Genomic DNA, 25314 nt, shown 5'->3' on the forward strand with positions numbered 1-25314 from the left:
TACAGTTAAATTAGGACTGTAGAGGGAGAATTCGAGGCAGTTCAAAGAGGTAGTAAACTGCGGATCCCCAGAAGTTATTGCCGTAACACCAGAGATCAGAGAGCAGGGCTGCATGGGAATCATTCAAAACACAACTAAGTTAGACAAGGGGAAAGGATAAAGAAAAACTAAGTAAAATGGAAGGGTATTGCTTGTATTTGAAATGGGAAGAGAGGGTAAGGATTGGGCTCCCCTTCCCTCCCCTTCCCTCCTCTCCTCCTTTTTTTTTAAATCTTTTTCTCTTTCATTTTTCTTTCTTTCTTTTTCTGTAAAATACCTACAGAAATGTACAGCAATGAATGTGAGTATATTATGCTATAATAGACTCGTAAACTAATAGACAATTACTCAGTAAGACCTAACATCCTGTGCTGAACAAAGATTTTTTTTTTTTTTTTTAGATATTTGATGCCCGAAGTAAAATGCAATAATAATGAACTTGAAAACCTGTTGCTGTAAAAAAAACCTTGCCAAATGGTTCTAGGGAGACAATGGTGATGCTTCTAAGTAAGTGCTTAGAGATTGGTACTGAGGAGTGTGAAACATGTGCCAGCTGGTGCATTCATGTCTGTGGAGAAATCCCTTTGAATGAACACAGAAACAGTAAATCCTAAGTAGGAATCTGAGGATATGAACCATGAAGAAACTTACTCTTAAAATGGAAAGTCATGTAATGTTTGCTAAGAAAACAAAAAGAAAGACATTTCTTACTTGCTGTTTTGAGACTTACAAACACTGCCTGCATTAATGTGTCTCCTATTTGTTAGTTGGATTAACCTTTCTAATCTTCTGTTTGAACAGTCTCACTCACTGGTTCAGGTTTTAAAGGAAACGTGAAAATGCCCATTAAAAGTAAGAAAGTGAAGAAAGTAAGAATGCCCATTAAAAGTAAGAAATACTGCTCTTCTGGTTATACAGATTATGTGACTTTGAGGTGTGATACATAAAAACATTGTAGAGCTTGAAGCACACATACAATGGACTAGCCAGAAGTTTCCTTTCACCTTTGCTACTTATTTAAAGCTTTGCAGATCCTCTCTGAATTTCATTGCACTGGCCGTTGTCAGCTGCTGTTATTTACAGAGTATTAATGCACATGGGACTTTGAAGGCTGTGCTTCTGGAAATAAGCTGACAACCGTAAATACAAAAACACTTTTTTTTTTTTTTTTTAATTTTATTTTTAGCATAATGGCTTTGCGTCTTCCTAACATCTTGAAATGTTAGAAGCAGTCTGAGAACAAGCATGACCAACCTAAGTAGGAAAATATTTTAAAAGCATGGTACAATGCATTTGGCCTGTCTTGACATAATGCAGACCGCAACGCAGATGTTATTGTTTGCCGTGGAAAGTGGCCCAGGAGGAAAACTGCCCTAGTGCTCAATTACATGGGGTTTGTAGAAATGCATCAACATTTACGTGTATATATGGGATGAAGGCTGTAAACATGAGGTGTCACACTGGCATCACGTTGTAATGTGGCTTTGCCACAGACCACAGTGAGCTAAGCCCTGGATGGTGAGTGGCACAGGCAGACTGTGGCTGGCTGGGCACTGTACCTGTCAGATTGGGGAAAACCTGCAGCTCACTGGAAAGGGTCGGGTGATTATGTATGCAGCAAAGAATGTGCCATGTCTTCCTAGCAAAAACGTGAGGCCTACAGAAACTCCTCAGGTAGAGATGAGAAGTAGCATTACTTCGGAGAATGAAATTCTGTGTTTTGCAGCTATCTCCCTTTATCAGTGAACACAGCAAGACAATTTCCAGAAAATTAACTTTTAAAGCCTTCTTTTCTACTCATTTATCTTCTTTCATCTGTCATGACCCATCTGCTACAGTGCTTCCTTTCTAAGAAGGGGGGAAGAAAGATTCTGCTTGCCCAACACATGTAATTGACTTCAAAATTTCCTTCCTAGCCTGTCACAGGGGTTGGCCTCTTCTTGCAGATAACTAGTGATAGGACTGGGGGGAATGGCCTCAAGTTGTGCCAGGGGAGGTTCAGGTTGGCAATGAGGAGACATTTCTGCTCAGAAAGAGCAGTCAGGCACTGGGACGGGTTGCCCGGGGAGGTGGCGGAGTCACCGTCCCTGGGGGTGTTCAAGGAAAGGTTGGACTTGGTGCTTGGGGACAGGGTTCAGTGGGTGACATTGGTGGTAGGGGATGGTTGGACCAGGTGATCTAGGAGAGCTTCTCCAACCCTAATGATTCTGTGACTGTAGAGGAAAGAGCTCACAGTGCCGTTAATTTCTGGAGCAAACATCAGCTTGTAGCACAGCAATGTGAATGGGTTCAGACTACACAGGGAGAAGGGTGTGGAGGTAATCACAGGAGAGTGAAGGGGTGTTATGATATGGTATGGTATGGTATGGTATGGTATGGTATGGTATGGTATGTTGACGTTTAGATGTAGAGCTTAGGGATATGGTTTAGCGGAGGAGTTGTTAGTGTTAGGTCAGAGGTTGGACTCGATGATCTTGAGGTCTCTTCCAACCTAGAAATTCTGTGATTCTGTTATGTTATGTTATGGTATGTTATGGTATGACATGGTATGGTATGGTATGGTATGATATGTTATGGTACATTATGTTATGATATGTTTCATGTCACGTCATGTCACTAACATAACCATGGCCAAGCTGTGCTCCTGCCACCTCGGCTCTCCCCTTGGCCGCGCCCTGTGCCCCCAGCACAGGATGTCCTCTCTCCGCCGCCACCAGGCCGCGGCCGGGCCCCTGAGGGCTGCCCCATCTCCTGTCACTGCGACCTCCCTCCGCGCTCTGCGCCGCCTGACCCCTCCACCGCCCCGTAGGCGGCCATTCCTCCCTTTCCCCTCCACCTCCCCGCTGCCACCACCTCCACCCTCTACTTCCGCCTCCGCGCCGCGCCCCTCAGGGAAGGGCGGAGAAAGCCGATGCCCGCCTGGCCTCCAGCCAATCCCCGCGCAGCGCAGGCGGTTCCAGCAGCCTCCGATTGGCCGCGAGCGAAGCGTGGGCGGGGCGAGCGGAAGCCGCCCTCCGTGCCCGGAGCAGGGCAGGGGGTCCGGGCCTGGGTGCGGGGGATGCGGCTGCGGTCGGGGTCGCTGGCGGCGGGCTGCCTGCTGCTGCAGGCCATGGGCGCCGCCATCTTCCTGCGCGGCTTCTTCCCCATGGCCGTGCGCGCCCGGCCGCGGGGGGGAGGGGGGGAGCCAGGGGACGTCCCCGCCGAGCCCGCCCCGCCCGGCTCAGGTGAGGCGTATTTTGCCTGTAAAACGTTGAAATTTCGTTGTTAAGTGTGTATATATATATATATATATATATATATCTTTTCTGCCGGGCGTTGTTTCTCTAGGAGCGGTGTCCAACTGGAGCGCCGTGCCCCCGCCGCTCTTCAGGAAGGTGGTGCTGGTGCTGATCGACGCCCTGAGGGAGGACTTCGTCTTCGGCCCCAAAGGCAAGCAGTTCATGCCCTACGCCACGCAGGTCATCGAGAAAGGCACGTCCCACAGCTTCGTCGCCGAAGCCAAGCCGCCCACCGTGACTATGCCGCGCATTAAAGTAAGCGCCGTCCGATTTCCCAGCTGTCTTCCGTCCAAGATCACTTTAGGTGGTGCTTCGCGTGGTGTTCCTGTGGCTTCTGACAGCAAGCCTCGCTGCACATACATTTATATTGTCATAAGGTCATTATCGTTTGCAGACTTCAATAAAAAAATAAATTGTGCCAAGCTCAAGGTAACCAAACAACGGATTTTGGCTCTGTCGTCAAAATATCTGTTCATCTGGGCCTGCCAGTGGTGGATCTGGGTGGTGTTTTGGTCATGGATAAGCTGAGATACAGAGCTTCTGGAAGGCCAGTGAGAGGGTGAAGGGGAGATAACCTGGTAGTTCTGGATGGGTGGATTTCATTGCATTTTCCCAGGAAATTCTTAATTTCTGTTTTGACCGTGCTACCATTTGTAGTATTATGTTATGTTAGTTTCGCTTAGGCCGTCTAAACTGTCTTGCTGGAGTTCTGCTGAACTGGTAAATAAAACAAATTCCAACTGGGATAAAAAGTGTTTTTGCTACTCACTAATTAAGAAAAGATATTTACTTTTCTGTTAATCAAGTAGTATTTCTGATATCAACTAGCAGCGTGTTGTCCCAGTTGATATAATGTGGCATGGCTGTTTTTCTTTATTATATTTCTTTATTGAAAGTGTAATCTCTTTCCTCTCTGCTTCATTACTTCCCCTTATGCTAATTTTTTATTCTGAGTACTGAAAAATTCTTAGTTTCTGTTAATACATCGCCTTTTCTTTTCTTGTTTTTTTTTGCAGGCCTTGATGACAGGTAGCATTCCTGGCTTCATTGATGTTGTTGTGAACCTCAACTCTCCAGCTCTGTTGGACGACAATCTGATTTGGCAGGCAAAAACAGCTGGGAAAAGAATAATCTTTTACGGTGATGATACTTGGGTCAAATTGTTTCCAAAGCATTTTGTAGAATATGACGGAACAACATCCTTCTTTGTGTCAGATTTTACAGAGGTGAGAGGCTTTTTGTAATCTCAAGTTAAATAAGGTATGCACAAACACATAGTGACATCTGAAAATGAGTGAAACTATAATTGTTCAGAAACGTGAACCTGGCAATTAAATAGAAATTGGGTTGTATATTTTCAGTATTGATAATGTGTAGCAAAGTTCCTCTGGCAGAGGCAGTGGAGAAATGTTTGGATGATACAGTGATAAACTGTGTTTGTTATAGTTTGTTTAAAAATGCCACTATCCATGGTTCCAGTTTCCCATCACATTTTTTATTAATAAAGGCCATCTTTAAAAGGCTTCCTAACAGATAATCTTATTCTTCCAGATCCATACTTTCTATAGTATTGTATTGCTTTTGCAGGTGCAAGTTGGGCAACGTTTCAGTATATTAGAAAAGAGGGAACATAAGCAGGAGATAAAACAAATTGTGAAAATTTTTATTCTGGGATTACTAAATGCGTCAGTGGGCTAGCAGTTCTGGTTTGTATTTTGAACCTTTGATTCGCAAAACCTCAGGCCTTTAACCCGGTGCTACTGACATCAATATTTTGTTATCATGTTTAAGGAAGTTAGGCCCAGTATGAATGGAAGATGCTTTAACTGGTTATTCTAAGAAAGCCTGCTGGAAGCTTCAATGTGGAGAGAAAAAATGCAAATATGTTGCTGGGTCTGTGATTACGTAGCTCTCAACGCTTCATGTGTTTTTTGTGCTTTAATGGTCTCTCACTCAGAAAGACATAGCATTTTAAAGTTTTTTAAGATTGTTGACTTTGTTGGATATAACTAAGTAAGCTTTGCACATGCAACATTAAATATTTTTAATATTTAGAGGAAATATATGCAACTAAAAATGGGTTCTCAACCTAAGCAGGAGAATTTATAAGGTAGTCCCCAAACAGCATTTTTCAAATCTTCCTTCTTTCTTCCTATGTGGTCAGTTCTTTTTGTCACAGTAAATGAAATCCATTTGTGTTTACATAGAAGCTAAAAAATGAATTGAAAGATCAGGAGGGCTTTCTTATTCCTTTGCTTCCAAGCTCCAAAGAGATATTGTTTGCTATATCTGCTCCTCCGAATTGATGAATCAGGAGTGTAAAGGATGAAAGTGACTAAAAATGTCTTGTTTTAAAAGTGTCTGTGGAAGCATGTCAATTCTGTTTTCTCTCCTTGTATATAATATGATCCTTCACAAGCAGAAGGGATTGAAATGGGGTGAAGAATCTTTTGTAAGACAGAATCTTTGACTCTGGCATTGAAACAATCCAACAATCCATCTGTTTTTTTTTTTTTTTTTTTTTTTTAAATTTGAGTGGCTTTAGTTCTCATCAGCTTCTACAGAACTTCCATGGCTATTGAGATGTAATCTTTCTATGCTTTTTACAAGCATATGCTTGTAAAATACAAGCTTTTTTTTTTTTTTTCTATGCTTTTACAAGCATAGAAAGTATTTTTCTAATTGTTTTCCTTTTATTTCTGAGGTTGATGATAATGTTACCAGACATTTGGACAGGGTGTTAAAGAGAGAAGACTGGGATCTCCTCATATTACATTACCTAGGATTGGACCATATTGGACATGTGACTGGGCCAAACAGCCCACTAGTGGGACCAAAACTTCGTGAAATGGATAACATCCTGAAGAAGATTCATATTTCCCTTCTTTCAAAGGTAATATATCTCGTTCTGAGAAGTTATTTATAGAATAGCATTGCATTAATACCCTCAAAACAATCGCTTGTTCAGGGGTAGGCGTTCATTCCTAGACCAAAGTGAGTGTTGTTCTTTTTCCTTCCTTGCCCGTTCTCCAGTTAACAATACAGTGTAGCATTTAAGGATTTACTAGCTGACCTTGGTAATATCTGTTAACTGTCCTTTCTAAATAGCTGTAGCAAATAACTGCCCCTTGATGTGCAGGAAGAGGGAAGGAATACAAGCCAAAATTCTCTTATTGATCATGAATAATTATGATAGTTGGTATGATTTTCCAGTAATGATATTCCAGTGATGAAATTCACCAGAAGGAATAATAGGTATATGTAGCTGTGTCACTCATTTTTATGATTTGAAGGTATGATTAATTCTCAGATGCTGAAAAGTATCAAGTAGAACTGGAGGTAGTAGACAGCATTTCTTTGTATACTAAACATAGCACGTTACATTACCAAATCCGAATCTCTTTTTAGAGTTGGAGATACAGGATGCCTCTTACCTAAATACCCTGGATGTTGAAATACCATAACCTAACTCCAAGTGGTCTGAAGTTTTGTTTGTTCGTTTGTTTTAGGCATCTGCAATTCAGAATAGCTACGCTTAAAATTTCACTTGTCTCTTCAGACAAGAGAATAGTGTCAAACTAAGGGGGAGGTTAAATTCCTGATTGCGGAGGTTAAAATCTCATGTGTAGTGTGGTGGTTTTGGCACTGTTTGCCTGTGTGTTACTCTTTTGCCAACATGTACAAGGCTTTATATTAGTTCTACAATATGGAAAGAATGAAGGCACTTTTCATTTGTGTGTAACAGGTACTGGTAATCACGAATGACTTTGTTACGGAATGACAACATTTATTTCCTGTGGTCTTTGATTTGTTACCTCAGAGCTGTTGAACAGGCCTCACTTATGCTTCTGTTTGTCTTCAGAAATACAGACATGATTTGACCTAAGTCACATCAGTTTTCTACTCCAAAGACACTTGAAAGATTGGGGAAGAAATGCAAATTTAACTTTATTCTTTCTTTTCTCTAGACCATGTTTGAGTTTAAAACTCACAGTCTAAAATGGAAACATATAATGAGTTTTCTTTTTGTTTTACTAATGTAGCTTATTTTCTTTGACCCTGCTCAAATATTCTTTAACCCATTGCTTATTGTAAGATTTATAAAATAGGTTTATCAAATTAATATTTTAATATTTTATATTTTATTAAAATCTCAATAAAGCTGAAGACACTCTTCAGCTGGGGAAAACAAACTTCTCTGTCAGTGCTACTGCTCCTGTGCTCCTGTTTTTTTCACAGAGTATGAGAACCTTTGTTTAATCTATCAGACAAATTCTTCTGACTCTGTAAATGGGTTGTGTTTTTGTTTTTATTTTAGAAAGCTTCTTTGTAGTGTTTGTTATATAATGACACATACGTATGCCTTAAGTTTTAAAAGCAAGTATTGCTGCATAACATTTAGCTGTGGGCATCTCTGGTAATCTGCTCTGTGTGTTGTGATCCAATCTTGAAAACTGAATTCATTTCAACAAATATTTATGCATGAAATGGATAAAGATAACAGGGCATTATGTATATACATACTCTTCTTACAGTAACTTAAATTTCTATGATTTACAGGAAGGAGAGGCTTCTCTGCCGAGTTTGCTGGTTGTTTGTGGGGATCATGGGATGTCTGAAACAGGTAGTCATGGTGGTTCTTCAGAGGGTGAAGTGCACACACCACTGCTGTTTATCAGCTCTGCTTTTGAAAAGAGAAGTGGTAAGGATCAAAAAACCTTGGTTAACTGAACTTTTTAGAACACATTTTCATGTTTAATTTATATTAGCTCTAGATTTTTTTTTCCTGAAAAGTACTGTGGTTGTCTTGTGCTATCACCCTGGTGGTGCTAGAATTTAGCTCACGGTTCATTGTACGTGTATCTGGCAAGATACCACATGTTCTGTGTGACCTCTGTGTTTAGCTGGAGTTTGCATCTGTGTCATGCTGGAACTGCAGCTTTGACTGTGTAACCACAGACAGAACTAGGTATTTTTCAGATTACAACCTTTGCAGAACTGTCTTACTTGAGTGTTCAGAGCTAATGAGATCTCTTCTTGTCAGAATCATGTAATGATCTGTATTCTGGTAAATGGATTAGACTAGAACTGAAATGTTGTTTGAAGTGAGTTTTAAGCTTTGCCTGTCTTGGTCAGAATATTTCCCTGGCCTCCATTCTTCCCTCTCAGATGTCCAGGAGTGAAGGATAAATGCCAATTTCTTATGCCGAGAATAACAGGAAAAAGGAAGGATTGCTCTTATGAAAGGAAGAGAGATGAAGCAGAGAAAACAGGACCATTGATTAATAAGCATCTAAGGAAAGAACATGGAGCACAAGTATATTTACTGTATTGGCCAGACAGTTCATTTTAAATCATTAATGTGAGGTTGTCTTCTTCTGAAGCTCATTTTCTACTTGTATAATATAGCTCAAGGTAAGAGGAAATAAGGGATTGGTGTGTCTAGCACAACCTGTAGCCTAGCTTACAGCATCTGGCTTAAATAAACTCCTTGACTGAATGAATCAGTGGAATGTAGTTATAGGAGTGAACGTTTTCTTGAAAATAATACTTCCCCTGCCTTTCTGCCTCTTGCCCATTTCCATCTGTTTTCCTGCTTGCTGGACCTTGCCTTGCTTATTTTGCTGGATGTTCCAGCAGCACAGTGAAAGTACACTTGTCTTTCTATCATTTGTGAAACTATATCCATCTGGAATAGAAAGGATTGCTTGAGGAGTCCTTGAACTCCTCAGATACAAAAACAAAACAAAGTCAAGAGCTTACTGGAGCTCTCAGATAAGCTTTTGCTTTATAAATGTCACAGGTATGTGTTGACAACCAGGCCAGGAGAGCGTTGATTCTGTGAATGGAAACTCTTAGTCAATTGTATGGGGTTCTGTGGTGGTTAATCTGAACATGCAGTTTTTTACAATATAATGAAAAATACCTAGTCAACTGTTTTTTTTTGAGATCAAGTCTGTGATTTGTAATGATAACCATGTAAATACTCAGCAGGTTGCTTCTTATTGCTGTAGCAGTCAAAATTCTAGTGATTGCTTCTTATGATCCTACTGTAAACAAAATGTATTGTCATTAATATGGTAGACCTCAAAATGGTAATCCCATGGGTTTTCATATTTAATATGTGGTCAGACTATTACTTGCATAGCCTTCTACAGAGATGTCACCCATGGTTGACTAAATGTGGTTGTTAGTTGGGTTTTTTTGACCAGTTAAAAACTTGCCCTTAAAGATGAAATCTGAAAATTGCAGATGTACAGGCACTCATGCAAAGAGTATTTAGGGATTATAGATGGCATTCTAAACAAGGATGGGATTAATTACAACTAGATGAGAAATGAGAGATGAAGTTCTAATGCTCTTAAAGGGGGCCTTGAGAGTAATAAATGCTGTATATCATTTTTTTTCCACGTACTTAAATCAAAACACTTAATGCCTAGATTTGCAAAGAGAACTACATAAACACAGAGTAGAAAACCTGTTATGTAACTAGTAAGGCACAGGAATCAACAATTGTCGTTGCAATCTTAAATGTTTGCATACATTAGTGAAATATCTCACGTGCATAGGTAGAAGTCTGTGAAACTGAAGGCTAATCCTGAAAACAGCAGTCAGGTAACCTAGATGACTCTGTGATTCTGTAATGGGATCCTGCACAGAACATTTTAAAATCACACGGTTTGTCTGCCTGGATCTCCAGGATTTGGGCCTCAACATTCCTTTACCTGACCTCTGATTCTGTTTGCCTAGCAGCCTGGTGGAGATTTAACTATATCAAAAAGCTTCTAGAATGCTGCAAGCATTATTTTAGATTCTCATACTTCATTCATGGAAAAAAACAGCCTACTGTAGTATTTTCTATTCATTCTAATATAAAAGCTATCAAACCCTCTCAGGATATAAACTACAATTTGATATTATTAAGGTGGTCTCCTGGACGATCTCTTCCAATATTTGTACTTGTATAACGTTCATATTGTGTTAACAGTAATTGCTTACATTGAAGAGTGGTACTTGCTGAGAATTGAGTAAGTTTCGGTTTTACAACAAAGAACACTCTGTAGATCACTTGAACTAGTTGATCTAATGGCAGTGAACATATTTTTAAATTAAAAAAATGTCTCTCTTGCTATAGAAATAGTAAGGGCCTGTAACTGAAATGCTTTTTCCTTTCTTTTTTATTATCTTGTTGGTTGTAGGTCCTCTAACACAACCTGAACTTGTACAACAAACTGATTTGGCTAGTACGCTGGCAGTAGGTCTTGGTCTACCCATTTCAAGAAACAGTGTTGGGACCCTTATATTGCCAGTTGTAGGAGGCAAGACAATGAGGGAACAACTACGTTTCTTGCACTTGAATGGATTCCAGCTTAGCAGGCTGCTGGAAGAAAACACACCTGCCTATGAAAAAGGTAAATCATCTTAAAAAAAAAACAAAACAATTTACAAGAGTATGTTTACCTTATAATATGATATTATTTATAACACAGTTTGAGCTTTTGAGTTCAAGAGTATAATATTCAAATTAGCTATTTAATTAAGAGCAGTATTCAGAGGAATTGTGCTGAGTTCACTCTTTAGTATCTACTCTGGCACACTGCTTTTGAATAAAGTTTTTTAATGGCCAGTACTCTTACTAGTAGATAAAAGAGCAGAAATAGTGATGGAGTAAGATTAAAGTAAAACTGCCAGTATAGTTAAATCTCATTTTTTTCATATGTGCTATTTGTGAGGTATCCAACATAAGGCACTGATCCTGAGCACTGTTTGAAAGAAAAACACAATGGAAAGAATTTTCAGGTTTAGAAAATATGCCTGAAGTAATGCGGGGATATAATTTAGTATGAGTTTCTTTCCAGTTCTTTCTTCTGTGTAAATTTGCTTGGAGTCAGAACATAGTTAACTGCAAAATTGCTAATATAAGGAATGTAAAGCTGTGTTGTTACAGCTATGAGTACTTAAAGTAGAAAACAATATTAAGTTCAGCAAGATGACCATTGTTGAAAGGTAATTCATTCTTGATCTACATTACAGCTTCTAATCATAGTTAAACCACAACTGGGTGTCTGACAAAACAAGTACTGCCAATGGTAGTGAAGTGTTAATATTAGGACACATGCTTCCTCTGTTCCCATACTTTTGCCTCTGTGAATGGCTCAAATGGGGAAACTCACCATGTTGGTGGGGTTCAGAATCAAAAATTCTGACACAGAGCTCCATCTATTTCTGCAAGAGCCGGTGAAGGAGACTGGAGCTTCTGTTTTTTATCATCTATATTTTTGTCCAGCAACAGGTTTATTTCAACTTGTAGCTTTCATTTGAGAAGTGAAGATGAAATACCTTAAGATGAAAATGCGAAGAATATAACGCTACTTGCTTGTGACTGTGAAACAACAATTAATACTCTACTGAAGTTAATACTCTACTGAAAAGCGCCCATGATGATGTCCTCTCCTTCCAGTAACAGAGTGTCAGTAACATGGAATTGGATCCAAGTCCTTTTTATGTGGTCTTAGGGTGAATAGGGTGTGCTGTACACTTCTTAGGGGCTGTTCTTACAGGGTCCTGGATGTGTAAGGCTGTAGCTTAATATATACCACAGGAAGCTTTGCTTAGGACCATTAGGACTGGCAGGGAAAAGAGGTGCCTTGCTGTTTGTTTAGTGTTAAGTTTTGTTGTTGTGGATACTTCAGGACCTAAAAAATATTAAAGGAAAAGTCACAAAGTCAGTGACTGTTGCCTGTAGTTCATAAGCATGGATAGACTGCAGCAAATGGAGTTCTGCCTAGGAATAGATGATTAGCCCGTTGAGAACCAATGGAACAGGATTAATGGACAGATGGACATGGACTATGTTATTATGGACAGTCTCATTGGGAAGAAGTAGAAGAGATCTTCAGAAACTTGAGGAAACCTCATGTGTACCACAGACAGAGAAGAAGGCTTCAGAAGCTCTGGTTAATACTTTTTTTTTCCTTCAAGGATCACCTCCTCCAAGCTGAAAAGCAATGTCACTACCATCTGGAGGAAATATCCACATGGAGCAAATCAAACAGAGGTGGCAGGAGGCACATGTGGAGGGATTTGAAACTTAGATATGAAAAAGAAACACACAAGAAGCAGGAGGGTTGGGTAGCATCATACACATTGTCTGATTATGCAGGGGTGAGATTAGGAATGTCAGATTTGGAGTCTATTGGAGATTTGCCTCTTTGGAGTCTATTGGAGAGGGAAGCAATGAGTGCTTCCACGGGTACATTAGTAGCAAAATAAAGACCTGAGAAAATGTGGGCCTGGTGCTTGGTGGGTAGTGGACCTGATGATAAAGGCTGTGGAAAAGGCTGAGGTAGTCAATGCCTTTTTTGCCTCAGCCTTTACTAGTAAGACCAGGCTTCAGGAATGCTAAGCTTCTGAGACCTATGAAAAAGCATGGAGCAAACTTACCTTTAGGGGAAGAGAACCAAGGTAGGAAACATTTAAACAAACTGAATATATAAAAGTCTGTGGGGCCTGATGAGATGCAGCCACAAGTGCTGAGGGAACCAGGCAATGTCATTGAAAAACATTCTTGAAAATCTTTAACAGGCTTTGGTGATAAGGGGAGGTTCCTGAAGACTGGAATAAAGCAAATGTCATTCCTGTGTTTAGGAAGGACGAGCAGGAGAATTCAGGGAACTACAAGCTAGTCAGCTTTACCTTGAGCCTAGGGAAAATGCTGGAGCAAATATTATTGGAAAACATTTCCAGATTTATGGAGGATAAGAAGGTGATTGGGAGTGGTCAGCATGGATTTATGAAGTGCAAATCATACTTCGTCTACCTGACAGCCTTCTTTCTACAACAAGTTGGCTGGCTTAGTGGAAGAATGGAGAGAATCGCATGTTCTTCAGCTTGTCAAAAGCCTCGCTAATGTGTTTGTCTCCCAAAACACACTCAAAGACAAACTGATACAGTGTAGATTAGATAAATGACTGGTAAATGCAACGGACTGAGATGTGGCCGAACTGCCAGGCACCGGGGTTGTGATCAGTGACAAAGCCCAGCTGGTGCAAGTCCCTGGTGGTGGGCCCCAGGGGGCCAGTGCAGTTCAACATCTTCAGTAATGACCTGGAGGATGCAAGAGCACGCCCCTCAGCAAGATTGAGGATGGTACAGAACTAGGAGAATAATATACCAGGTGGGCTTGATGCCATTAAAAGAGACTGGAGAAATGGGCTGAGAGGAACCGCGTGAGGTTTGGCAAAGAGGAAAGTTAGAGATAAGTAACCCCATGCAGCAGCACAGGTTGTGTGCTGACTGGCTGAAGGTTGGAAGTGTCCTCAAAATATTACCAGGCCCAACCTCTCATGGGAAAAAGGAGCTTACATGTCCAATCACGTCTTGAAAACCTCCAGTGACTGGGATTCTACCACATCTTAGGTGAGGTTGTTCCAGTGATTCATTGTTCTCACTGCACCTAGAAAAGCACTTTGGGTTTCTTAATGTGTTCATACCTCACTGTAAGGCAGTCATCTGTAGTTAGCTAGTACTGCTTCCTTCCTATTCTGAACTTCAGAACATTCATCTGAATGATGAACTAGACTTGTTTCTGTAAAAGACACTTTTTTGACACTTTTTGAGTACAAGCTGGATGTTACTAAAATGAACATCCACTTATTAGTGTGGAATACTGAACTTGCACTAGGAGTATGTATTGAGCGGAATAATTCAGTATTTCTGAGAGATTTATATATTGAAACTGGAAAAGTAACTTCTACATGATACATTCCTTTTGTATATTTATCAGTGTTTTTTTTAGATGATCGATGCTAGTGATTGTAACTAAATGAAACTGTTATGAACCACATGCTTGGGAAGCAGAGCCATTTGCTGCGATAGCGTTGGAAGAAGGCTGAGGCAGAAAATGCTGGTATAATTCTGTGCAAGCAATCCATTCCTGTTGCTTTGGGAAACCTGTGCAAGGGCAAACTTGCTTTGGATTTGGCCTCAAGTTTAGCTTCTCTTGTGTGTATGCCATGCAAGGCTGACCTGCAAATGTTATCCACCAGTTACCAAAACATTTATTCAACAGTGTCCATGGCCTGCCTGGTTTTATACTTACTGCATACAGATGTGCCATTGAAGACTTTGGAGTTCTCAGAGAAAAGTTCCCAGTCCTTCACTTCTTTCTGCAAGTTTTTGGTATCATTCCCTTAATGTATTTCAAAAATGTAAACGCAGTTTGACTAAAACACTTATCTTTTGCAACATAGATAGAATGTGTTTGGTGGGCAGTAGCATGGAGAGAGGTAAATGTGATGGGGGAAAAAATGCTAAAAGGAAGAAAGAGGGAGATGTGGCAAAAATCATGAAAAGGGATTGAAGCAGGAACAAGATGTAGGAAGAATTTATTTAGATTTCAAAATACAACTTGAACAAGTTTCAATGTTCTGTGTAATAAAATAGCGTTATGTCAAATCTCAGTTTAATTAAAGCTCATTTTAGATGATCCTTTCTGGATTTCTGGATTTCCTCAGAGGTATGAATATTTAACTTTTTTATTTGAAATAAGAGTTGTTTGAATTTCTTAAACTGGATGAGGAACTTCCTAGGGAATCCACTGTTCAAGAGCAGTGAATGGTAGGAAAGTCTCAGTTGCACACTGGCAGCTGTTCCGATGCACAAGTGCTTGCTGGTGGTTGAATTGTACTCACCACCAATACCTGTAAGCCTCCTGCATAATAGGATCAGAGATCACCAGGCCCAGCTGCCTGACCAACAGGCATGGGGCTCCAACCACCTCGCTAGGAAGCCTGTTTCAGTGTCTGCCCACCCTCACGGTACAGAATTTCTTCCTAATGCCTGGTCTGAACCTCTCCTGACACAGCCAGTTTATCACCCAGCATAATGTGCACCTGTTCATCTCACCATAGAGCAATCTGTCCAGAAGGATACTACCAAAAGCCACACTAAAACATGTGTCAATATATTAGAAGTTGTGGAAGAGAAGATGACATTCTGAGTTAAACATTACTTTGTGAAATTCTCATGTTGATTCAGCCTGTAGCAGATCACTGTTTTGTAGTGATAAGAGACTTACAAACCTTAAACACAATTCCTTCATAACAAGAATTGTGAGCAGAAATGCTGCATTCACCTTCACTTACTTGAAGTAAAATGAAAAATGTGTCTGAATTTAATAATGTACATCTTGCTTTGCTGAAAAGGTCTCACAAACAGCATAATGGTTTCTACCAAATCTGATCCATTGTTGATCTATCAGGAGTAAAAACTAGCTGTAATTTAAGTTTTTGTGACACCAAACTCATTTCAGTCACTGCTTTCACTCTTGGCTTCTGAAACTACACAGCAAATCTTTTGCCCTACTTTTAGCTAAGAAGTTAAGGATTTTGAGATAAGAGGGTGATGTTTTTATATAACAATTTCCAAGTTGGCCATTTTACCCTTAAGTTATTAACTGTAGAGTGAAATGGCGTGGAAATAATAAGTATCCTGTGTGGAGCTGTAATTTGGACTCAGTGATCCTTGTCCTTGATCCTCGGATCCCTTCCAACTTGGGATATTTTATGACAGTTATTGATGTAACGGGAAACTAAACATTTATTTCTAGCAAAAAGTACAGATGCATGTGAATGCTCACACAGCATAATGTCCAGTAAAACAGAAGTTCCCTTTGTTGTTGATGGAGTTTATGTTGTGATTACATACTCTACTCAGTGACTGATTTTTAAATACCACATGGCATATTGGAGTATGGGATGATGCACCTATAAAATGAAAAAGGAAAGCATGCTTTTAAGTGCTTTTAGAAACAATACCGCTGTCAACATTTACAATAAAACACAGCTACTGATCTAATTTGCTGTGTTGCTAATACATGCTCTTGAAATTAAACTTATATGAAGTGAATAGAATACTCATCAAGTGGATGTACAACCCAAAGTAATGATTTTGGCAGAATTTACTTATTTTTTTAACCTTTATGCTTATAAAGATAAATCATTATTTTTTTTCCACAAATTGATGTCTCTTCTGTGTATGCCTGCACAATCTGGTTATTGTCATAGCTGAGTCAATCTTTTTGGGAAGTGAAAATGCTAAGGCTCATTCTTTTGTATGCTGCAGCTTTTTGTGTTAATGTTTAGCTAAAGGGAAAGTTGACAAAATCAACATTAGAAGAGAAAAATTGTAGAGTCCTCTTCTGTATCCTTTGAATTGTCTTGTATCGTTGTCCCTCCAAATCCAACCTTTGTCAAACTTTGTAAAGTAAGAGTTGTGTCGCCACTCCCCTCCACCTAACCCTCCCACTAGGTTTTTCTTGTGGTTAGAATTCCTTTAGATGTGGATAGGACATTATGGAATCACCTAACTGCAAGCCTCTTGCTTCTGTAGGTTGGTGGACATCAGGTTTTCCCTTTATTTTTTTTATTTTTTTTTATTTTTACCAGGTTTGACTGCAGTCAACCCTTCCAATGTAGCCAAAATACTGAATTTCACTGGAGAGCATTGCTTTGCACCAGCTCTGTAATGCAAATGCCTGAAGACAAACTGCGCACTTCAGCTGTTAACTTTTCTATTACTGTTTCAAAATTTGGCTTATTTTGTGTTTCTGTTGGTGTTACCACCTGATTCTCATTATCTTTGTAGCAAAATCAGGGCTCCTAATATGTTGTGTGTATGTCCTTTGATATTTTCTCCAGAGGTCAGCAGTTTGATGATTTCTCACTTGGCCTGTGCAATACAGTCTGGATAATGAGTGGCTCCAGTGGGAAACATGCCTTTTTCAGGATCTAAAGCAATTGGATATGTTTGTTCTGGAAACCTTTTTTAAAAGTAAATGGCTATTTTAATACATTTGTCACATTTAGAGGCCTTGACATTCCATCTGATTAGGGATTAATTGGTTTTATTCTGAGTAACTGTCTCATTATGGCCTTGCTGCAGGAAGATAATGTAACTTTCTGTGCATGAAAGAAGTTTAAACTCCTGTAGCAAGTTTTCTTCAGATCATACAAGAATATACAAAAGTATGATTAGGTTTCCTATTATCCTCCTTTATTCATGGATCCTCTTACCTGTGTTTTTTTTTTTTTTTTCTTTTTTTCTTTTTTTCCCATTAGATCCTGGATATGAGCAATTTAAGATAGCAGAGAAGTCCCATGGTAACTGGATCAAACTGTACTTAGAGGGGAATAATTCAGAAATACTCATGAATCTTGGCAAAAAGGTCCTGAAGCAATATTTGGAGGCCCTGAAGACTTTGAGTGCTTCCCTAAGCAAACAAGTGGCACAATATGACTTGTATTCGATGATGGTGGGGACTGTTATTGTTATGGAGGTATGAAAATACATCTTCCGGGGAAAGAAGCTAAGTGCAAGACATGAAGGTTCCTATTTTTTGACTACTTAGTGTATACTCTTCAGAGTTAACTCTTCTGCGGTTTGCTGACTGTATTTGAAGAATGAGCATAATATTCTTTTTAAAGAATAACTTAGCGTTTAAAATTATTCAACAGAGCTTTTGATATAAGGTGGTTATGTTTTGGTGTAAATAGGTGCAGTAAATATGTAGATGTGCTACAACAACCTAAATTACTCCCGTATCAGTTATCTTCCTACTTTTTAAGGAGACTTTCTGCATTAAAGCAAAACCAGAAAGCATCTGCAAGTAAATTCCTGTTTTTTCCTCTTTATCTAACAATTACAGCTATTTAGAATAAGAAGACCCTGTGTGGCTGTTTTTTTTTTTTTTTTTTTTTTTTTTTTTTACCATTCCAAGAATTATTCTTTGTACTGATAGGCGTAGAGCCCCAAAATAGGTACTTGCTGAAAGGTGCTGGGTCACCATTCCATATCACACGTAGGAATAAAGATAAGATATCCCACGTCTGGAATTTTAAGTGGTTATTTGCGATTGATATTTTGGGGAAATCTCAAGTGTTGGAAATATCAGATACCTTAGTGGTAATGCTTTGGGAAGAATGCTGAGGGGATACCATGCCTGCACACTGAACTTTGTATATAGAAACGTGCACCTACCTTTTAGGTAACATCACTCTCAACTTTTGTGAGAATAAGCATTGTTCCCTAGGATGGAAATGCCCACTGCTGTCTTGATTTAGTCCTAGCCTGTGAGCAGTGCTGTCTACCTACAAGGCTATGTAATAGCTGTACCTGTGGTTCTGTTCAGTGTCTGGAATGGATCAGATGAGCAGCTTGAGTCTCCTCAGGCCTTGTGGGCTGCATGCAAGGCCTCATCTTGTATGCCTTGTGCTCTGTGTACGGAACACACTGGAAATGGCTTTCTGATGGACTGCTTGGTGTGCTTTATCATTCTGCTGACCACTTCTCAGGAGTCAGTTCCGCAGTCCCTGTAGGAGGCGAGATGGTAGGTTCTGCTGCCAATCTACAGATAGCAAATCTGGAGATGGACAGTGCCCACGTTAAAACTGAAGTGCTTATAGTCTTTTCTTGTTCCTTTTCTTTGGGAACCTAAGGATTCAAACTCCTGACGGTTTGTACCCAAAGCACTGGAATTCTTTTTTTTTTTTTTTTTTTTTGGGAATGCAGTTGCTGGTACTTACTTTTTCAACAAAACAGACCTCAGGTGTTTTAGTCAATGGGCCTTTATCGATAGAAATATGCAGCTACTAATTAGCTATGAAAGTGTGGTTAACAAGAGCTTGCACTAGTGTCACTAGAAGACAGTACAAAATGTCTGCATTTTTTTTTTACCAGTGCAACACTCAAGAAACTGCTTTGCTTTCTAAAATTGTTTAGTTTTACATGTATTTTCCACCCACAACCATAGAAAGAAAGGCAGGGAATCTCACAGGTGACTACAAGCTACGTGATTCTATAAATGCTGTTCATTCTGTGAGGAGAATACCTCTGGAACATGAACTAATAACTGTATTTGCTCAGTGAGTTAAATTTAGATTTATAGGTAACTACGATTTGAGCATTTTAGTATCATGAATGCTTTGTTCTAAGTCCTGTGTTAAACAGTAAAAATGAGCCAGTATGGTAATGTGAAACCTCATGCTTTCATAACCAAGTGAGTTGTGAAAGGTACAATATGAATAAGAATGGACTGCTGCAATGCATTGCAATTAGTTTGATCTATTTTACTATATCTTGCTGTATGGATGGGTAAGTTTTAGATACCGGTCTTCACAAGTGAAAGATTATAGGTTGGCAGTGCTCTGATATAACTGCTTTCTAAAAATTTGTTTTAATCATGCCCTACAACAAGCATACTGAGCTCTGTTTAGTCCATTTGTGTCTCTTGCAAAATGTCTTAGCATGTGGCTGAATTTTTCTTTACTTGTTCATGGGTAGCAGAAATTACTCAAATTAATTCCACTGCTACAGTTACCTGAGAGGAAATCTGACATTCTGCCTCGTCTGTGTGCAGATTATAGCAAAGCAGAAGTGAAGCTGGTAAATCAAATTAGGACAAGGAGAGGGACAAAAATAAATACCAGAATTTGTAAGCTTGAAAAACAGCATATACTTCCGTGATAGCATGAGAACTCTCCCTGGCTTAGGAAACTATTTAACTCAGCAAGAAATCTATAACTTGTAAGATAAATGGCCTTTGGTAGAATGCGCATTTAACTTTTTATTTATGAGTTATAAATGAGTCAAATTTGTTTGTTTAGGAGCTATTTCAGTATTGAGAGTTAAAACAATTTTGTAGAGAGTTATTAAAACTCTTACAGTGAATCAAGATCAGGCAGGTGGTCAGTCAAAGCAGGTCAGGAGGCACGTGGTAATATATTAAACCCCCATAAATCATGCATCCGAGCCCTTAAATCAATAAATGAAAATACAATCTTTGTTTCTCCCCTTTATATGGTGATAACTTAGGCAAGTCAAACCATCCAGTATATTGTTGCACAGTGCTTTTTAGATCAAGCGATCATACTAGATCATAACAGAGTGACATGGATGACACTGGTATGATTTTTGTGTGAATTCTTACTGCATGCTTTAGCTAATGCTGATTCTTTATGTGTTAATTCTCTGTTTTATTTTTTTTCCCTAGGTTCTGCTTCTGCTTTTGCTCAGCGTTCCAAAAGCTCTGAGCAGCCGGGCAGAATTTGAAGTGCCCCTCTCCCCTTCAGTCTTCTCTCTGCTCTTTTACTTGATGTGTCTGGTGCTGTGTGCGGTTCATGTCATTGTGTGCACATCAGCAGAAAATTTATGCTATTTCTGCAGCATGTCCTGGTTAACAGCACTTGGAGTGATGATGCTGATTTCTGCACTCATGTGTGGTATTTTATCTGCCATTGGAAAGATCCTTGAGAATTCCAGACTTCCAGTGAAGGTGAGACTGTGCATTAGTTATGGTTCAAAATGTTTTGCTCTTCATGGCATGCTTTCTAATAAAGTTTTGTGGAGGTTTTGTGTGTGTCCTTAAAGGAACTGTAATTTGTAATGTAATTAGTATAATTTAGTGTTGAAATGCGGTTTGTTCATTGTGACACAGTAACAGATTCCTGTAAAGAAAATCATAGGAGTGCTTATTTTCAAATTACTTTAAGAAATGTTCTAATTAGTGTACATTATTTTACAGTTGAATTTATGAGGTCAGAAACAGTTCCGTGTACTAATTTTATGCTGTTACACAGTGATGTTTCACAGCTGCAATTAATGCAAGATGTATGATATTTTTGCAATAACACTTTTTCAAGCTAAAAAGCAGACTTTTTGCCTTGCAGAGCTATGTAATAACTGCTCTGCTCAATAGAATTGAGAAAAGTCACTACTGAGCAGAGGTTAACATTTGAGTCAGTGGAACTATATACTGGAATTCCTGAGCTTAATAATATTTAAATTATTTTGAGTAAGGCTGCTAATGTTTATTATTAAAGCTATACCAGTTATACTTTATCATTTTGTTTCTGTAGTTTCTCAATTTGTGTCATTCCTTCCTGGAAATACTGTTTTTCTGAGAGAAGCCTTGTGCTAAAAGTAATACCATTTTCTCCCAAAGGCTGCTAACCCCAATTCAATTTTCCTTGGTGCAGTTCATTCTAGTGTATTAAAAATGATTCAAAAAGGAGTTTGAATAGATCTTGTTGTTTCATACTTATATTTATTGGTAACATAAGATTTACACGTGTATGTTGATCACTTAGGCTAAAGCAGAGTAAAAAGTCAGCTATCACTTTTGCTTAATGATATCAGGGAAAGAAGTTTCATCTCAAGCATAACTGCTAGCAGAACAGGCTTTCTAAGTGTAGATCACAGTTTGCTTTTGGTACTGAAAATTTTTGTGTCAAACTAGACGTAATGTTTTGTTACAAAACCTAATGGTGCTATTGTGGATTATTTTTAAGGGCAAATGAAAGAAGAAAGAAAAATTAATCAACGTGAAAGGACAGATCTGCTGAATTGTACAGTTTGTTAAAGCTAGTTAGTACTTAGGGATGCGTTGGTCTCTCAGTGGACTCAGTTCACTTCAGCCTTTTCTGAGTTGCACTACTTACAGCCTTTATTTGTTTCAGTGTAAACGAGGTAGAAATTCCTCTTTGTAGAAAGTAAAAGAATATGGCCTTGAAATCATAATTAGTGATGCAGTGTTTTGAGTAGAATCTTAAGATTTACTTGCTATGCAAGTAAATAGCAACAAAGGAATACAGTAAACAAAGGAATATAGTACAAAATATATTAAAGCAAAGAGTAAATAAACAGTAAAAAAAAAATAATCACACAGTAAAGAACAAAAAACCAAGCAACTGTGGGAAACAAGCTCATTTTTCATCTTAATACTTTTTTTCTAATTTTAACAACAGTAAGTGGTGACCATCTAGACCTACATCAAATTTACAGACAATTCTACTTCACTTGGGTTGAGAATGATGACAGTGGCTTTTATCTTTGCCCTCTGGAATGATAGTCTCAGAGCAACTCGGTTTGTTTTTGACCTGAAATCTTCCTTACATGCCAAGAGATGAGTTAATCCTTTGTGACACCCACCACTGTAGGAGTAATGGGCATTAATGGGCACTTATCTTTAGTCTCATTAAAGATAAAAGACTAGCCTTCAAACATAAGTACTGCACTTCTGACTATTACACCTATCCATGAGGTCAGTCGAGAAAATGAGTAGATACTTTCCTTGCATGTCTAAGATCAGAGCTTGAAGCCTCTGTAGAACAGGAGGTGATGCAAAGCATCATGTTCCTGACTTTAAAGTGATAAGCTACATGGAGGCTTGCTCTCTGCCTGTGCCTTCAGCACAGATGCCTGGAGACCTTCTGTCTTTTCTGATTTTTGTGCATATTCCTTCCTTCACACTCAGTGTACCCTTCCTTCATACTCAACATTACAGCGTGTGGGCTGGAAGTACCATGCAAAGTTGTTATAAACCAGCCACTGCTTAAGATGTGTTTCAAAGTTTTTGTTCAGTATTTCCTCAGGGAAAGCCTTTTAACTCTTTAATAGCAGGGCAGCTCCTGTCCCTTTGTCATTCTGTCATTTTGATTCATTTTGTTGTAATTATTTATTTATTCATTGCTTGTGAGATGAAGCTGACCTTAAGGGTCAAGCACTCATGAACTGCAGACCCGACACCAGAGAGAGCCCTCCAGCTTCATGCTCCCAAATTCGGGTGCCAGAACTAGCAACACACTGAGTTGATCAAAGAAAGAGTATGTGAATATAGTGCAGATCTTCCACGTATGTTGGCCTTTTGGTACCTGCTCTTGCCCAGGAAGCTTCAGGGAGCTCATTGAGTCCTCCTTTGAGTGGGCTTTGGTCCAGATTTTTTGGGTCTCCCCAAGTTGTGGCTGTGCTTCAGTAAATCAGGAGCAAAAGTTAGAGCTTCAGCCTTTTTTGCTCCCCCAGCATTAATTGTTGCTTGTTTTTTGTTTGTTTGTTTGTTAAATTAAGAACAGGCTGTTACCATATATTATTTTACAGGTATGGGTCTGCCTTTTTTGTTTGGCCTGAGTCCAAGGGTTTCATTCCCACCTGTTCTTGGCACATTTACATCCTTGCTGGTGAGAGGCAGCTGCTGGTGTAAACAACTTCCTGCAGGTGGCTTATGTATTGCTAATACATCTACTCTAACAGTGATCACAGCAGCAATTGCAAAATGTCTCCTAGTGTTCAAAACTTGAGTTGGGTGAAATGGCTTTCCTTATGATATGACTTAATTGCTGCCTCCCTGATGGACACAGATAATTCGATCAAGGAAGACATTAAAAGCAGCACACACATAATCTGTGCTGTTCCACTTTTAGAATCAGTCATTCTGAGGAACTTCCACAACCATGAACTGTTGGCCGTTTCTGATGATTCCACCTGGTCAGCTATGCCTAGGAAATGCAGTTGAGAGGACGTGTGAGAAGTCTTTCTCTCTCTCTTCAATCTCATTTTTTTTCCTTGCCTACCCCGGCTTTTCCTGCACGTTTGCCTTTGAGAACAAGTTGAGCAAAAATAGACTGATTAGAAATGACATCCTATATAGAACTAGAGGGAATGGCCCCAAGTTGTGCCAGGGGAGGTTCAGGTTGGCAATGAGGAGCCATTTCTGCTCAGAAAGAGCAGTCAGGCACTGGGACAGGTTGCCCAGGGAGGTGGTGGCATCACTGTCTCCAGGGGTGTTCAAGGACAGGTTGGACGTGGTGCTTAGGGACATGGTTTAGTGGGTGACACTGGTGGTAGGGGGATGGTTGGGACATCTTGGAGGGCTTTTCCAACCCTAATAATTCTATGATCGTACCCAGTTTTATATATTTGTATATTTGTCTGCAGCACCCCACGTTCTGCTTACAAGAGACCACAGCAGTTAGAGCTTTCTCCCCATTTGATGTAGCACTATAAGCCCAGTTCCGTGTTGCTTGAAGAAAGATGTTTCAGCAGCAACGTGTTGTTTTTTCCTCTTTGGTACCAGCAATTGAGACCCATCTGGAATGTAAGAAGTGGGGAAAAAAAATATTTACACAGGCAGTAACACCTCTGTCATTTTATGGAAGTGAACAGATCGTGTCTCTTGGACACGACAATGCAGAAAATATCTCCATTTGGCTGTAATGGGACAGTTATCAATTCAAGTATTTCCTGCTTGGACTGGAAAGAAGGGAGAATGTATGAAATTGGTGCATCATGAATCAGAAATATGTTCTGGAGCTTCACCCAGCTAGGAGGTCAGGGCATACCAGCAGATGATCAGATCAGCTGCTTCAAGTTGGTAATGCATGAATGAGGACGTTTTCAACAGTGTTTCCAAGACCTTCACTCACCACCCCCTCCAAAAGTTGGGGTTGGTACAAGTGAAGAGTACTGGATTCTTGATTCTAGTGCTGTGTCTCTATTCCTGTACCTGAGGCATATTTGAAGATGTGGAAAGCTGAAGTGTGTCTTACAAAGCAGACAGGACTTTGTATCCAGACCTGTAGGAATCCATTTTCACCAAACCATCTTCATCCTACTCCATAAAAGACTGGGTTGGTGGATCCATATCTCATCCTGTAGTCAAATAAGCTTTGCTGTTCCTGTTCAAGTTCCAGAGCAAGCCTGAAATATGCTGCATGTTTAGGTAGTGCCTCCATTCCTGACGTGTGTAAAAGCAGTGACCTGGACTGGATTTACATTTTTACCAGTCTAAGGACTGTTGCAGAAGGATGTTGTGGCTTCTTGCAGGTAGCTGCTTATGTGAAGATAGAGCCTGGGAAATGTGAAAGGGAGCAGAGAACAGTTTGGTGTTGCCTGCATTGTGGGCGTGAAAGATTATTTACTGGTAATTGAAGCACAAGCAGTAAAATATGCACACCGTTGTGTCCCTGTTTCTATACCCTTTTCCAGCAGAACACTTAGACTTCGGGGGAGAAGTTGATTGTATATACTCTGTTGATCTTAAAGTGCCTGCTGTTAAAATTAGGAGAGCTATTACACTAAAATATGTCTAAATCCAAGTGCCCATGACCAGTGCTTCTCCATAGTCTGCATATGTGCTCCACATCTGAAAGAGCTCCGAAATCCT

General features: G+C 39.6%; 1 protein-coding gene across 8 annotated transcripts in view; it reads left to right on the forward strand.

The window, feature by feature from the left end:
* Positions 1-3107: 3107 nt before the first annotated feature.
* The window catches only part of PIGG (phosphatidylinositol glycan anchor biosynthesis class G (EMM blood group)), a 75062-nt gene continuing 52855 nt past the window's right edge, over positions 3108-25314 (forward strand). For 3 of the 8 annotated variants that reach the window (XR_014687346.1, XM_084504765.1, XM_084504766.1), the window contains exons 1-8: positions 3108-3263; positions 3367-3572; positions 4334-4543; positions 6022-6210; positions 7878-8019; positions 10517-10729; positions 17438-17655; positions 20368-20649. Coding sequence is in view for 7 of the 8 variants with exons in the window: in XM_084504765.1 (XP_084360891.1) it covers positions 3149-3263; positions 3367-3572; positions 4334-4543; positions 6022-6210; positions 7878-8019; positions 10517-10729; positions 17438-17655; positions 20368-20649 (1575 nt within the window). In the remaining variant the exon portion in view is untranslated. Of the gene's footprint in view, positions 3264-3366; positions 3695-4333; positions 4544-6021; positions 6211-7877; positions 8020-8512; positions 8733-10516; positions 10730-11604; positions 14164-17437; positions 17656-20367; positions 20650-25314 lie in introns of those variants that run through there. The other 5 variants (XM_084504770.1, XM_084504771.1, XM_084504767.1 and 2 more) reach the window with 5 other exon arrangements.

The sequence above is a fragment of the Aythya ferina genome (genome assembly GCF_964211825.1).
Source record: "Aythya ferina genome assembly, chromosome: Z".
Classification (NCBI taxonomy): domain Eukaryota; kingdom Metazoa; phylum Chordata; class Aves; order Anseriformes; family Anatidae; genus Aythya; species Aythya ferina.